Here is a 16,641-nt window from a genome sequence, read left to right as displayed (position 1 = left end):
TCAGTTTCCTCCACAGGGGATAAGTATTAATGAATATATTTATTTTGGTCTTTTAAAAAACATTTTAATTTAAAATTACAATCATGGGGATCCCTGGGTGGCTCAGCAGTTTAGCGCCTGCCTTTGGCCCAGGGCATGATCCTGGAGTACCAGGATCAAGTCCCATGTTGGGCTCCCTGCATGGAGCCTGCTTCCCCTCTGCCTCTGCCTGTGTCTCTGCCTCTCTCTCTCTCTCTCTCTCTGTCTCTCATGAATAAATAAATAAAATCTTTAAAAATAAAATAAAATTACAATCATAATGATGATACTAATTTTTGCTCAGTGAAAGAAATTGGTGCTCGGTTTATTCTGAATTGACAAGCCTGATGATTTGCTTTGTGTGAATGTGTATGATTTAACTTTTGATCTGTCAGCATATTGCATTCATAAACTCATCTTTGGTGACTTTTCATTTTTCTGTATTCAGAAGAGCTCTTGACTTAATGTAGAATATCCCAAATAAAGCCCTATAAATACCTTGGTTGCATTTATTCTAGTTTTCCTCGACAAATTCCAGCATATCATTTAGTCTATGTGAAGTTATCTTTATCTCTTACATATACTTGACTGTACACTTGCCCAGCCTTCCTTTTTTTTTGGCCAGCCCTCTTATTTATCTCTGTTGACCACTCTCTAACACCAGGTGATTGTGTTGAATTCTCACTTTGGTGTATTTATCAGAACTTCTTAAGTAGGAAAATCTGGTGTTTCACAAATATTAATGATTCAGAGTTACTTAAAAGATCAAAGTGACACAAAGAAGAATGGGTTGCAGTTGTTTGAAAGTTGAAAATGCTTCTATGTTAAACATTTATTAAGGACAAACTATAAATTAAGCCCCTCTAATTCTACTTTTTTCATATTTCAGAGAATCATTCCAAAGGTTAACAAATTTTTTTCTGTGAAAGTCAAATAGTATTTTAGACAACTGCTCAACTGCCATTGTAGCCTGAAAATAGCCATGACAGTATATAAACAAATGAGCATGGCAGTGTTGTGATAAAACTTTGTTTATGAACACTCCCACTTGACTTTCTTATGATCTCCACATGTCATGAAATACTCTTTTGATTTTTCTTTCAATCATTTAAAAATGTGAAAACAGTTCTAGTTCGTGGACTATACAGGAACAGGCAACAGGCTGGATTTGGCCCACAGTTTGCAGTGGACCCCCTATATTATGCAGAGAATTAGAAGAGGAAAGCAGAGATGACTCCACACTTCAGAAGCTTATTTTAAATATATAAAACAACATTTGTGAAGCAAGGCCTATATGCTTTAATTATACAAAGAATTTTAAAAATACTATGTAATAGATGCTCAATGCACAAAAATAGAACTCTGTTAAACATAAATTTTACAAGCATTCAGTACAATAAATAACACTTTTCTTAGTTGTTGAGGGTTTTGTTTTTTTTTTTTTTTTCTATTTCTTTAGAATAGAGATGGACTTTGGAGAATGATGGGTTAGGTCTATTAGCATGGCCCAATTAAAAGCCCAGTGATTTTTCTTTCCTTGGCAGACCAGAGCCAGCCTAGTCATTAAGCCTCATTTTATTTATATTCGTGTTTTTCCTGTCATAGTGATTCAATAAATGGTTGATGTGTGGAGGTTTTTGCTTTTGATGGTGTTTCATTCTTTGTGAAAAGCATTTTTTTAAATGAACATTATCTTAGATATTTCCTATGCACCCCTGTCTTAGTTGTTTATTCAAAGCTTTAAGTGTGGCTGCTTATTGTCAGATCAAATAGAGGCCACTAGAAAACTAAAGGTGGTAAGTTACTTAATTATATTGTGTTGTTGGCACCTGGAGTTTTGTTTTTGTTTTTGTTTTTGTTTTTGGAGTTTTAAAACTGAAAAGAATACAGATATTGTAGTCCCAGCTCAACAACTAAATAACTTTGCCTGAGTCTCGGTTTTCTGATATTTAATGAACAAACTTATGACCTCATTATTACCTTCAAAATAGCAATGATGTTAAGGGCTATATTATTCATTAATTTGGGCAGTCAATGTTACAGGCATTGAAGGGAAAGGAAGACCATTTTAATTTTACTTATCCTGGATGATTTCATGAGTACTAGTATGATTTGACTGGGTAAGATTTATATTTGGAGGAGGATACTTAAAATGTGCCCCTCAGACCTGCAGCATCATTTACTCTTGGGAGCTTGTTATAAATATGAAATCTTGGGCCCAGTAGGCCTCCAGATTCCAAATCAGAATCTCTGGGGTAGACTCCCAAGATGTTTTAAGAAAGTTCTACTGGTTATTTGTTTACATGTCAGAGTTTAAGAAGCACTGTTCTGGTGGCTCAGTGGTTGAATGGCTGCGTTTGGCTCAGGGCGTGATCCCCAGGGTCTGGAGATTGAGTCCCACATTGGGCTCCCTACAAGGAGTCTGCTTCTCCCTCTGCCTTTGTCTCTGCCTTTCTCTCTGTGTCTCTCATGAGTAAATAAATAAAATCTGAAAAAAAAAAAAAAAAAGGCACTGTTCTAGGTCTTAGACATAGGCAGGTTAAGGTATTTTGCAGAAGAATAAGACAGATGACTTAAAAGATAGAGGCTATACCAAGTAGAAAATACTAAATGTTAAGGTCAAGAATTTGGAATTTATAGAAATTTGAGCTGTTGAAAATTTTTGATTGGAGAAGTACTGTTATGAAAGTAAATACAGTAAGATTAGTGTAATGGTTGTTATATAGAATAGATTTGAATTAGGATACTTGTAAAAAGGTGTTTCTTGAAGCCTTACTATGCAGAGAATGGTCCTCAGACTGGCATGGACATCAGCTATTTAGAAACTTTGGAAATGTTTAGGCCTCATTTCAGACCAAATGAATCTGAATCTATAGTTTAACAAAACCCCAAGGTGATTCATATTCCCATTAAGGTTTGAGAAGCCCTGGCTTAGAGCATAGTCAGTGAGACACCTACAGTGGAATCATAAACTTTTTGTAAAAAGTACATATGTCTAATCCCCACCCAGGTTCCCCCCAATATGACTATCAGGCTATCCAGATGATTCTTATACAACTTGAAAACCTTTGTGCTGTGGGCAGCCCAGGGTGGCTCAGCGGTTTAGCGTCGCCTTCAGCCCAGAGTGTGATCCCGGAGACCTGGGATCGAGTCCCACGTCAGGCTCCCTGCATGGAGCTGCTTCTCCCTCTGCCTATGTCTCTGCCTCTCTCTCTCTCTCTCTTTCTTTCTCTCTCTCTCTCGTGAATAAATAAAATCTTTTTTTTTAAGATTTTATTTATTTATTCACGAGAGACACAGAGAGATAGAGAGAGAGAGAGAGGGGCAGAGGCATAGGCAGAGGGAAAAGAGAAGCAGGAACCATGCAGGGAGCCTGACATGAGACTCGATCCCTGGTCTCCAGGATCAGGGCCTGGGTTGAAGGCGGCACTAAACCGCTGAGCCACCCAGGCTGCCCGAATAAATAAAATCTTAAAAAAAAAAAAAAAGAAAAGAAAAGAAAACCTTTGTGCAGGAATAATAGTTATAAACATGGCTGCATAAAAAAAAAAAAATCCCATAGTGGAGACCTATCTCAGATCAATAAAATTGGAATTTCTGAGGTTGCAGCCCATACATTAGTACTTGAAACTTCTCCAGATGATTCCAGTGGGTAGCCAAGGTACATTGAAAACCAATGTACTTGCTAGTGGGAGTAATAAGCATTAGATTATTGCACCAATTCTGGTAGGAACTGATAAAGAGCCTGGGTTTTGGGGTGTATTAGAAATGGAAAGAATGAGGCAGATGCAAGGGACATTGTGAAGACTTGGTAGCATTTGGTAACTTGGTCATTTGATACAAGGAAGCAGGGGAGACTAAGGGTTGAAAATGATGGAGGCTTTAGGGGTACCTGGCTGGCTCAGTCAGTAAAGTGCAGGATAAGCACAGAGCATGGGACTCTCATGAGTTCAAGCCCCACGTTGGGTCTAGAGCTGACTTAAAAAAGTAAAATGTATGGATAAAAAAAAAAACGATGGAGGCTTTAAAACGTTAATATTGATGTTCAGCTATCTTTAGGTGATAATGGTTAAGCTATCTTTAGGTGATATAATTTTTCTTTCATTTGTTTTCTACATTTTATATAACAATCTGCTATCGTTATTTGTAATTAAAATAAAATAAATTACTTTTAAGTAGAATGAGCATGGTTTTGAACCTGGGTCACTTTGAAGCCTGCTGACAATTAACCAGACATTTAAAAAGAGAGATGAGGTAAAGAAATTGGTTGAAAGGAAGGAAGATTGTATTGAGTTTTCATTCAGAAGAGTGGAGATTGAAATCGTATTCAGGCTATTGAAAATTAGTACTAGGGCAGCCCAGATGGCTCAGTGGTTTAGCGCCACCTTCGGCCCAGGGCCTGATCCTGGAGAACCAGGATCGAGTCCCATGTCAGGCTCCCTGCATGGGGCCTGCTTCTCTCTCTGCCGCTCTCTCTCTCTTTCTCTCTCTCTCTCTCATTAATAAATAAAAATAAAAATCTTTAAAAAAAATTAGTACTAGTTGTTTGGAAGTAAAGAATACAGATTGAGAATTTCAGTGTCATCTGCATAGAGTTGATAACTAAAACAAGATAAGGTAGAGATGAGAAATCTAAGGAAAAGATTTTAGATTATAGACAAAATTACAGAGTTAAAGTCACAGCACCCATTTGGAAAATGCCTGTGTTTAAAGGGGGTGAAAACAAGAAACAAATAGAAAAAGAAGAAAACTGAGAATACTGTCAGGGGTGCCAAGAGAAGATTTCAAGGAAAGAGGTAATCAGTAATGTGAGATACTGCTGCAAAGAGGTAAAGCAATTAAAAGAGCGAGAAAGGCTGTTGAATTAGAGAGTATTAATGATTTTCAGAAACAGTGAAATGGTCAGGATAGAAGTCAGACTGCTGGGAATAATTGAGTCTTTTGCTGAGGAAGTGGAGAGACAGTCACTAATTTGAGCAATGTGGCTGAGAAAGAAAGGAAAATATTAGGAAAGTAACTGGGAGGATAACAATTACGGTAACACCTGTGCCAGGAGCCAGTAGCAAGAGAGTGAAGCTAGAGGGGTAATGGTGTGCTCAAGGTCATACAGGAAATAGAGATGACGAAATGGTCATTTTCAACTAGAACAGACTTCAACGGTCATCTTGTTTTGTAACATCTTTCCTCAAGATTATATAAGCCTTATTTCACAGATGAATCTGTGTAAATTGAGACTTAAAGAAGTTAATTGATTTGTCCAGAATTACCAGCCATTTAGATTATGGATCAAAGGGCTGGGGAGGGATTTGTCTTGCATATGCAAGGGGCTGCCCTACCCCTCGTCCTCTAGGATTATAAATGGAAAGGAAGGCAAAATAAATGAACAAATGTGCTGAGATAGTGATAATTAGATGTTTCTTTTAAGGTAGAACACTTTATGTACGACGAGTATGCAAGAAAGGCTAAAAATCACATTTGAATGAAGTACTCAGTTCTCCTGGCTTTAAGAGTGAGGAAAATGGTAGTTACAATGCTTTGGTTGAAATTACCTCTTCAGAACCAATTGTAATTCCCTTAGTAGATAAAAACAAAACACCTGACTTTTTGCCACATCAATTTCACCGATAACCCTACCTAACACATCTTTCACTTATTGGTGTTCCCAACCTGATGCCCCAAATGTCAGCAAGCAGAAACACTTTAAGTGCTGTTCCAGTGTCAAACAGTACTACTGTTAGCTAGCTTCTGTGCCAGAGTATATACATGTTGATTTTCCTTGCCAAAACAAATGCTACAAACATGGACCCTGCATTTCATCACCTGTTACAAGTTTCCCTCCAGGTGCCAATTGCATCAATGAGATCTAGGTTTTTGTAGTCCCTCACCTCCATGCCAGTAATTTGAGGATCCCTTTTGAAGACAGATTACCAATCAAGGCATAAATCTCACCTAAGTTCCAGATATGTTCAGCAATGACTCTCAACAATGACTTCTCATGCATCCCCTCTTTACACACCCTTTTTTTAAGTGCCAAAGAATGCAGTCTACACTCCGGCATATCCTTTTAAGAAGGTCTCCCCCCTTGCCTTGCCACTCCCCATCCCTATACTTCTCTTTCCCTTTGGCTTTTTCCCCTGAGCTCCGCCCTCAATCCATTGCTTGGCCAGGGATCCAAACGCTGCCTTCTGGACTTCCCTCCACAAGGATGCCTTGCCCCTAGCTGTGGCTGCAGGGACTTAATTTATTGGGAGAGCCTATGGTGGCTGCCACCCCAGCCACAGCTGGGCAGCACTCACCGTACAGCCAGGCAGTCTGCCCCTAGCAGAGGCCCTCTTGGCTTGCCATTTTTCATTCCCCTTCCTGTGGCTAAGGGGTGGGAGTGAGGGGATGGGGGACGGAGGGGGGTGGGGACTGCCTGCCATGGCCTGGGTCTTGAAAAACCTGAGTCTGCTGATTGAAATGAATCTCTTAAAAAAAAAAAAAAAAAAAAAAGAAGGTCCCCCCTCTTACTGATATTCCAGAATGGCACAACCTCTTAAATTTTGTTGTCTTTGCTTTTATTAAAGACTGGGCATTAAGTTAAAGAAGATTTATCTTGTTTGCTAATATTTAGAATCTCTTCTATGATAATATCTATTGTGAAAGTAAATCTAATCACAGCTTTGAAAGCTTTCCCAGTGTGCAGTTTAGAAATCATTTTCTACTAAGCCAAATAAAGATTCAGAGAATAAAGTCAGCTCTCCTAATTCCATAGTAGAAGCAAATAGTGAATTCTCTGATAGGATTGGATAAGCTGTGGAGCAGAAAAGCTAAAAACAGTAATAGACTCTGCTGTGGGTATGGTTTAAGTCTGTGGACGTACTACAATTCCCCAGTACCGAGTATGTTAGGCCATATAAATATATCCATTTAAACAGCAACGTGGGTAGTAGTGTAGGGTTACTATCAAATTTTTTAAGGATTTTATTCCTTCATTTGAGAGAGAGACAGCGCGCACAGGTGAGCTCATGAGCAAGGGGGAGGGGCAGAGGGAGAGGGAGAAGCAAAATGTCCCCGCCTCCCCCTGCTGAACAGGGGGCTCAACCCTCAGGCTTCATCCCTGGACCTGGAGATCACAACCTGAGCTGAAGGCAGACGCTTAACTAACTGAGCCACCCAGGCACTCCTCAAATTTTTATGTACATAAGAATCTCTTGGACTTTAGAATCAGATTAGGATTCAGAGGCCTGGAGTGGGAGGGGTTTCCGTGGTTATGCTGAGATTCATTCAGCATTTCTAACAAACTCTCAGGTGATAACTACTGATCCCCAGACCACACTTTGACTAGAGAGGTTTCTAGGTGGTAAGTAGCAGCTAATATGACCTTGCCCTCAGGCTCTAAAATGTGTCTACGACAGTGACTGCTTAGAGTTAAGCCTAGCAATTTTTTTTTGTAAGTGGCAAAGATGTAAAGAGTAAATATTTTGAGTTTTGTGTTCATAAGCCATATTCTTCTTGATTTGTTTCTATGCTTGCTTTTACAATTAAAAAAAATTGTTTAACCATTTTAGCTCTGAGGTATACCCTCAGCCTTGAGCAAGAAACTGAAGTCATATCCATTGGGCTTGTCAAATTAGCCCATGGCTTTCAGGCCCGGCACTGGTATAAGTTCCTTATTTCGTCTGGCCTCTTGGGATGACTATAGAGGAGTCATAAGGATTCCAGTTCCAAAAGCAATAAAGGAACTTTATAGGAAGATCTGTATGTTTGTTGGAGGGAGGGGTGATAAAATTATATGGAAGAAAATGGAAGGAAGCTACCTTTTTTATTTAATGCCATAAAAAATGAAAACTAAAATGATAAAAAAAAAAAAAACTAAAATGATTCATTTTTAGATCATAAGTAAGATCTGAGTAGAGGGATGCCTGGGTGGCTCAGTGGTTGAGCATCTGCCTTTGGCTCAGGGTATGATCCCGTGGTCCTGGGATCGACTCCCACGTCGGGCTCCTGCATTGAGCCTGCTTCTTCCTCTGCCTCTCTCTGTGTGTCTCTCGTGAATAAATAAAATCTTAAAAAAAAAAAAAAAGATCTGAATAGAACTTTACCATGGACCCCAGGAATCATTTGACTTCTCTTAATTTATGTGATCAACCTATTCTTTGTGGCAGTACAAAATCCAGTTATGATTATAAGAATTTGGTCAAACTTTTGTGTAGATCCCAGTTCTGCTTAATAGGTGGATAACTTTGATCAAGTTATTTAACTTTTCTGAGATATCATAATGTCCCTGGGGTTGTTTGTAAATAAGACTGTGTACTTGAGGGGTGCCTAGGTGGCTCTGTTGGTTAAGCATTTCCCTTTGGCTTGGGTGATGATCTCAGGGTCCTGGGATCAAGCTCCACATTGGACTCCTGCTCTGAAGGGAGCCTGCTTCTCCCTCTGCCTCTGCTGCTCCCCCTGCTTGTGTGCAGTCTCTCTCTCTCTAAAATAAATAGTCTAAAAAAAAAAAAAAAAAGAATGTGCACTTGAAATGCTTAACATAGTGCTTAGAACTTAGAAGACAATAAATGGTGGCTATTACTATGTTATTATGGTCATGACTGAATTCTGTAGAAGAATCATCTCCATGACTAATTGCAGGCTGTTCTTTCGGGTATATCATATACTAGATTATGGTCCTCTTGGCATTTTTGTCCTTCCTAATGTATCTGCAGACATAATGGGGAAATTTGAACGTACATCCTTTAGTAACAACATATTTAACTTATGTAAAACTACCAGAAACCTCAGTAGTAAATAAGTCAAGTCACTCTTCCATGTTGTTGTTTGTTTTTACTCTTCCGTGTCTGTGTGTGTGTGTGTGTGTGTGTGTGTGTGTGTTTTGTTGTGGTTTTTTTGCAAAAGTTATTTCTTTCGGGAAAATCACACCTTTAAAGATTGAAAAATTGTTTGATATCGTATCTTCCCGACTTGATTATCAGTGGTTATTCTCACCACTTATTTTGAGAAATATTGAAAACAATTTTGCTTCATTGATTTGTTCATCCTAATTTGAGTTCAGTGTTGGACTGGATAGTGAAGATACAAGTGAAAACTTTTGTCTGCCATGTCAGGACATTCAGGCATTAGTGGTTAAAGTAACAGGATCAGCAGTGTTCTTCTGGTTTAAGAAAATTCATAGAAATTTACATAATCTAAAGCATTGAATAACTATAAAATGTTTTTATTTTTAAGTAAGACTTTTTTTTTTTTTGATTGGACAGAATGCTTAAGTATTTCTTTTTAAAGTTTAATAAGTTGGTTTCTGCTGTTTGTTTTTAACCACAGGAAATCATCCTAATACTAATAAACAAGAATTGCCATCTTAAATTAGAAGTCACTGGTATCTAAGTAATTTTTATTATCATTTCAAGTATATGCTGTTATGTTTTTGTTGTGCTTCCTTGTTTTTTTTTTTTTTTTGAATATGTAGCATGAAATAACTTGTTTAAATCTGTGGTTGCAAGTTTTTGAAAAAAGTCTTTTTTAGCTTTTAGTAAAACATGGAGGAGACTTGTTTGCTGAGAATGAGAATAAAGATACTCCTTGTGATTGTGCTGAAAAACAACACCACAAAGATTTGGCTCTCAACCTGGAATCACAAATGGTATTCTCACGAGATCCTGAAGCTGAAGAAATAGAAGCTGAATATGCTGCATTAGACAAACGAGAGGTAAGGTTTTATGGATTTTTTTAAAGAAAAAAATTAAATGGATTTTATATTAAGTTGTATTTTTCTACTTTAAAATCCAGTTCATATGGTATTCTTTCCATCTGCCTAATACCCTGTCATCGACATAGCTTTAATTATGAAAATACATGTAGAAAATCTGGAGGTAGTAACTATCTCTGACATATGTAAAAATATTTGCTTATTTTTTATGATTGATTTATTTATTTTAGAGAGCTAGTGCGTGTGTATGCAGGTGTGGGGGAGGGGTGGAAGGAGAGAGAAACTCAAGTAGGCTCCCAAGCTGAACACAGGACCCCACGCAGGACTCAGTGTCAGGACCCTGAGATCAGACCTGAGCCAAAACCAAGAGTTGGTCGCTTAAACCCCACCCAGGCCCTCATGTTTACTTACATTTAAATAGAGAGTCTGATGTGTAAAGCCCCAACCATTCCTACTGTTCTAAAATTGCAGTCCTCCTATTCCTCAGTCTTTCCCTGTTTTCTGGATTGCTTTTATCAACAAACATGCTCTGAAAACTTTAACCTTAAAAAACAAGAACAACAAAACAACCTCTCCATTGACCACTCAGTTGTAGCCCCATATCTCTATCTTCTGAGAAAAACAAAATTTAAGAGCTGTCTATACATAACCTACTTCCTCACATTCCATTCACTCTTCGGCCCATTGCAGTGTGACTTTCCTCCCTTCTGTTGTGATGGAAGTGCATTTGTCATGGACATCAAGAGTCACCATGTTGCCAAAGCCAGTAGGTACTTTTCTCTCCATCTTACTTGAAGTCTTCTGCAGCACTGGACACAATTGACCACTCCCTTCTTAGTGAACCATTGTTCTCTTACTTCAGGGACATTGTTCTTTGGTTTCCTTTAAGTCTTTCTTGTTTCAAAAATATTACCTCTATCCACTGAGTTGGTCACGCATAAATGGGCAAGCATTCTTGATTCCTCACTTCTTACATCCAAACAATCTGAGAATCTCATCAATTTTACCTCCAAAAGTGTAATATAGACCCATATACTCTTCCTGGTCTCTACTCCTGCCTCCCAAGATCCTCTCCATCTGAGCCACTTAAGAGTTTCCTAACTGGCCTCCTTCCTTCTATTTTTGTTCCCTTAGAATCCATTTTGTACACAAAAGCCAGAGAGACATTTTTAAACTTAAATTAGATCATATAAATCACTTAAATTACTTAGTAACTTTTCATTGTACTTAGAATAAATTCCAAACTATTTGCTCAGATACAAGACTTTATATGGTCTCACTACTACCTCCCTCTCCAACAACTTCTCAGATCTTTCTCCCCAGCACATTTTACTCCATTTATAATACCTCAACTACACTAAAGTTTTTGCATTTGCTGTTTCTTGTATCAGAAATCTTCTCCCAGTTTTTCTCTTGGTTGGCTCAGTAGTTCTTCAGAGAGGCAGTCTTTCACTAATAGTCCCCTTTCCTTCTATTCTTTACCATAATACCCAGTCTCTTTTTTTACAACACTCATTACATGCTATAGACTTTGTTTATGTATTTACTTGTTATTACCTTTCTTTCCTATTAGATTGTCAACTCCATGAGGGCCAGAATCATAACTGCCTTATTCAACAGAGTATTTTCAATGTCTGACAGTGGACATCCATAGAAGTATTAAGTAAATTATAAGACACAATAAATTTTTTCCTCCCAAAATTATTCTGGTTCTTCCATGTTCAATGCCAACTTAATTATAAAAAGACTTATCCTAACTATTGTTTGTATGTGTTCAAAAAATAACTGCACTGTTTTGGGTTTTTCCCCATGAATTGCCAACAGTTTTTGAGCTTCTATACTCACCAGATTGCTAAAGGAACTGAGTTTCTTGGAATTTAGAAATTTATATTTTTTTACTCTTTGTGTTTCTTAGGTTAGGTTATTTTATGGGAGGGCTTATTCAGATTAAGTACACATAGAAAGGGAAGCTGATGTCCTAAGCACTCTCACATGGTTGTTGAATCTACATAGTAACTGTGAATAACAATTACGTTCCCTTCTTTTTTTTTTTTAATTTTAAGATTTTATTTATTTGAGAGAGTGAGCGAGAGCAAGAGAGCATACATGAGTAGAAAGAGGAGCAGAGGGAGAGGGAGAAGCAGACTCCCCACTGAGCAGGAAGCCAGCTTCAGGGCTCTATTCCTGGGCTCCCGGATCATGACCTGAGCCAAAGGCAGATGCTTGACCAGCTGAACCACCCAGGCGCCCCATGCCCTCTTCTTTTTTTAAAATGAGGACAGTAAATCAGAAAATAGTTGAATAATGTGCCAGGATCAAAGTAAGCCAAACCTAATTCTTCTGACTTCTCTATTTGCTGTGCTGCATACCTTTTCATAATCCATCATCTTGAGTCAGACATAGAAACTATTACTGTGGTGCAGACACTCTGGAAAACTGTGTGGAGGTTCCTCAAAGAGTTAAAAATAGATCTGCCCTACCACCCAGCAATTGCACTGCTGGGGATTTACCCCAAAGATACAGATGCAATGAAACAACGGGACACCTGCACCCCGATGTTTATAGCAGCAATGTCCACAATAGCCAAACTGTGGAAGGAGCCTCGGTATCCATCGAAAGATGAATGGATAAAGAAGATGTGGTTTATGTATACAATGGAATATTACTCAGCCATTAGAAACAACAAATACCCACCATTTGCTTCAATGTGGATGGAACTGGAGGGTATTATGCTGAGTGAAGTAAGTCAATCGGAGAAGCACAAACAGTGTATGTTCTCATTCATTTGGGGAATATAAATAATAGTGAAAGGGAATAAAGGGGAAAGGAGAGAAAATGAGTGGGAAATATCAGAAAGGGAGACAGAACATGAGAGACTCCTAACTCTGGGAAACGAACTAGGGGTGGTGGAAGGGGAGGGGGGATGGTGACTGGATGATGGGCACTGAGGGGAGCACTTGATGGGATGAGCACTGGGTGTTATTCTACATGTTGGCAAATTGAACACCAATAAAAAATAAATTTATAAAAATAAAAAAACTATTACTGTAATAATACAATAATTTAGTCAGAAGATAACATGAACAATAATATTCTAAAAATAACATGATATGATTAAAAGACATGACTATGACTATATTTAGGCTTTTTTATCAAAGATACTATAAATTAATCAGAAAGTAATATACTCATGAATAGACTTAAGATCTAAATTAACTTAGTGTAACTATAATAAACTATTAAGTTTAAAAGAAAGTTACGGGGGCACCTGGGTGGTCCAGTGTTTGAGCATCTGCCTTTGGCTCAGGTTGTGATCCCGGTGTCCTGGGCTCAAGCCCCATATCAGACTCCCCATGGGGACCCTGCTTCTTCCTCTGCCTATGTCTGCCTCTGTCTGTGTGGGTCTCATGAATAAATAAATAAAATCTCTTTTGAAAAAGTTAAGGAACAGTTTGATACTAATTATATAGAACAGGTAAGTGCATATTGAGAAGATTGAAGTATACCAGAATGATAATTATGGTTATGGATAATGTTTTTTTACCATTATTATCTTTTCTATTTGCATGCATTTCTTAAAATTTATAGTGAGTATTTATTGCTTAAAAAAATGTAAAAAATTTTCTCCTTTCTGACTCTACCCCACAGTGGCAACAATTTTTTTGTGCTACCAGTCATAAGCAAACATACATGATATAGAACTTTTAATGTAAAAGTAAGATAGTATACTGAGTTCTGCCAAAATATTGTTTTTAATTGAAGTGTAGTTGATACACAGTGTTAATTTTGGTTGTACGAAATAGTGATTCAACAGTTTATATGTTATGGTGTGCTCACCACAATATAACTACCATATGTCACCACGCAATGCTATTACAATACCATTGACTGTATTACCTATGCTGTACCTTTTATTCCTGTGACTTATTCATTCCATAACTGGAACCCTGTTTCTCCCACTCCCTTTCACCCATTTTGCCCACTTCCTTCCCATCCCTCCCTCTGGCAACCATTAGTTCTCTGTATTTATGGATCTGTTTCTGCTTTTTGTTTGCTTATTCATTTGTTTTTTTTAGATTCCACATATAAGTAAATCATATGTATTTGTCTTTCTTTGTCTGACTTCTTTCACTTAGCATAATACCCTCTAGGTCCATCCAAGTTGTTGTAAATTGCAAGATCTCATCCTTTTTTTACGACTGAGTAATACTCCATCAGGTATGTGTGTGTATATACCGCATCTTTACCCATTCATCCATCTATGAGTGGACACTTAGAGTGCTTTCATATTTTGGCTATTGTAAATAATGCTGTGATAAACATAGGGGTATCTTTTCTAATTAGTGTTTTTGAGTTCTTTTGATAAATACCCAGTTGTGGAAATACTGGGTCATGAGGTATTTCCATTTTTAATTTTTTGAGGAATTCCATACTGTTTTCCACAGTAGCTGCACCAATTTGCATTCCCACAAACAGTGCATGAGGGTTCCTTTTTGTCCACATCCTCACCAACTCTAAAATATTTTTTCAACTTAACAATATATCATGAACATCTTTTCTAAGTCAGAACATATGATCTACATATTTTAACCACCTACCTATTAATGTATATTTAAATAACTTAGATGTTTTTGCTATGAAAAACAAGGCTAAAGTGAATATCTACTTGTAACATATATATCTGTACCCAGTTATGTCATTATTGTGGTTTAAAACATGGATCTAAAGCCACACTGACTGGATTCATATCTTAGCCCCATGACTGTATGACCTTGAGTAGTTTACTCAATCTCTCTGCTTCGATTCCTTCTTCCTTAAAATGAAGATCATAATGGGCCCTACCTTGTAGAGTTGTAGTGATCCTTAAATGAGTTAATATATATAAATACTTAGTACCTGAGTCATTATTTGTGTTATCTAAATGTATGCTATTGTCATCATGATCATCATATCCTTGTTACTGTATGTATGTACACATTTCAAAAGTATATTCCCTATAAATTTATAAAAATTAGTTTGATGGATCATGAAATACATACATATTTTATGGTTTAATAGATGCTGTTAAACTGTCCTAAAAGATAATATTAATTCATTTTCTTCTAATAGTATTTTAGAGTATATTAAAGATTAAGACTATTAAAGAATTACTTCACATTTCTGCTAGCATTAGATATTATCAGTGTTTTTATTTTATTTTTTAAAATATTTTATTTACTGATTTGAGAGAGAAAGAGAGCAAGAGATAGCATAAGCGAGGTGCAGGGCAGAGGGAGATACAGACTCCCCACTGAGCAGGGAGTCTGATATGGGGCTTGCCCAGGACCCCAGGGTCATTATCTGAGCTGAAAGCAGACACTTAACTAACTGAGCCATTTGGGCACCCCTCAGCATTTTTATTTTTTGCTAGATTAGACAAATGGTACCTGTTTGAATTTATTTGATTATTCTGTGAATTGATTATTTATTTGCTTTTTTTCCTATGGATTGTTTGTGTTTTCTTAATGCTTCCCGAGAAACTGTGTTTTTCTATATCCCAAGTTTTTCACATAGAATATTCAGAGATGTAAATTTTTCTTCTTCTATGGCTTTTGATTTTGTTTTCATGTTAATATTATAATCTTACATCCCTATATTTTTTCTTGTTTTCTAGTTTTGTTTTTAAATCCATATTAGATTATTTTTGTCTATTATTTCATAATGTAAAAAACAGTACTTTCATAAATAAGTACTTATACACAAATGTTTATAGCAGCACTATTCACAATAACTAAAAGCTGAAGACAACCCAAATCTGTATCAACAAATGAATGGATAAAATGTGTGGTATACATAGACAATGGTATATTACTCAATCATAAAAAGGAAAGAAGTACTAACACAATGTACAGTATGGGTCCATCTCAGAAACACTGTGATGTATGAAAGAAGGCAGACACAAAAGGTCACATGTTAAATAACGCCATTTCTCTGAAATATCCAGAAGAGGTAAATGCATAAAGAAAGAAAGCACACTAGTGTTTGTGGGTCAGGGAGGAGGAAGGACTAGGGAGTAACTACTTCATGAGTGTGAGGTTTTATTTGGGGATGATGAGAATATTTAGGAATTAGATGCTGTTGTGGTTGTACAACATTGTTGAATATTTAAGGCCACTGAATTATACATTTAAAATTTTTTTTGTTTGTTTTGTTTGCTTTTTAAAAAAGATTTTATTTATTTGAGAGAGAGAGAGAGAGGAAAAGCACAAGCTGGGGGTTGGAAGCCAGAGGGAGAGGGAGAAGCAGGCTACCCCTTGCGAGGAAGCCACCCAGTCATCCCTAAAATTGTTATTTTTAAGTAATATATGTTTCAAAACAATTTAAAAAATAAAACCAAAAAACAACACTTTCTTTAAAATTCATTTTGTACCTTCTACTTTGACCCTGATCAACTTTTGTATTATTCTGCGTATGCTAATAGTTTTACATGGCCTGCTATGTAATTAATTGTATTAAACTACATAATTAGGTGTAGAGATTCATATTCCCAAGGTATTTATTTTAGCTAAGTTTCTTAATTCAGTTAATAATCTGGACAATGTATATGATATCTCTATAATTTCTTCTCTATGCATTTTAATTAAGTTCTTTCCTTCAGATTAGTTTATAAATAGGTAAAATCTATTTCTTCATCCCATCATTCAACAAAACTCTTGAGTGACTACTCTGCCAGACACTGTTATAAGAGCTTGGAGATATAGTAAGGAACAAAGATTAAGCTCCTGCCCTCTAGGTGTTTATGTTCCAGCATCAGGGCACACAAATAAGATTAAAAAGTAAATGAACACAATTTGTGAGAGTGGTAATTGCTATAAGGAAATAAAAATAAGGTGATATGTTGGAGTGATGGCTGGGAAGAGTGCATTTAATGTACATAAACCTGTAAAGACAGA

General features: G+C 37.0%; 1 protein-coding gene across 12 annotated transcripts in view; it reads left to right on the top strand.

Annotated features, from left to right (window-relative positions):
- ANKIB1 (ankyrin repeat and IBR domain containing 1) overlaps positions 1-16,641 on the top strand; it is a 235,388-nt gene that overhangs the window by 160,778 nt on the left and 57,969 nt on the right. For all 12 annotated transcript variants that reach the window (XM_077856993.1, XM_077856989.1, XM_077856995.1 and 9 more), the window contains one exon: positions 9,527-9,709. In XM_077856993.1, the coding sequence (XP_077713119.1) occupies positions 9,527-9,709 (183 nt within the window). The remainder of the gene's footprint in view (positions 1-9,526; positions 9,710-16,641) is intronic.

The sequence above is a fragment of the Canis aureus genome, chromosome 18 (genome assembly GCF_053574225.1).
Source record: "Canis aureus isolate CA01 chromosome 18, VMU_Caureus_v.1.0, whole genome shotgun sequence".
In the NCBI taxonomy this organism is placed as follows: Eukaryota; Metazoa; Chordata; class Mammalia; order Carnivora; family Canidae; genus Canis; species Canis aureus.
The sequence above is the reverse complement of the archived record's forward strand: the minus strand, read 5'-3'. Positions and strand labels throughout refer to the sequence as shown.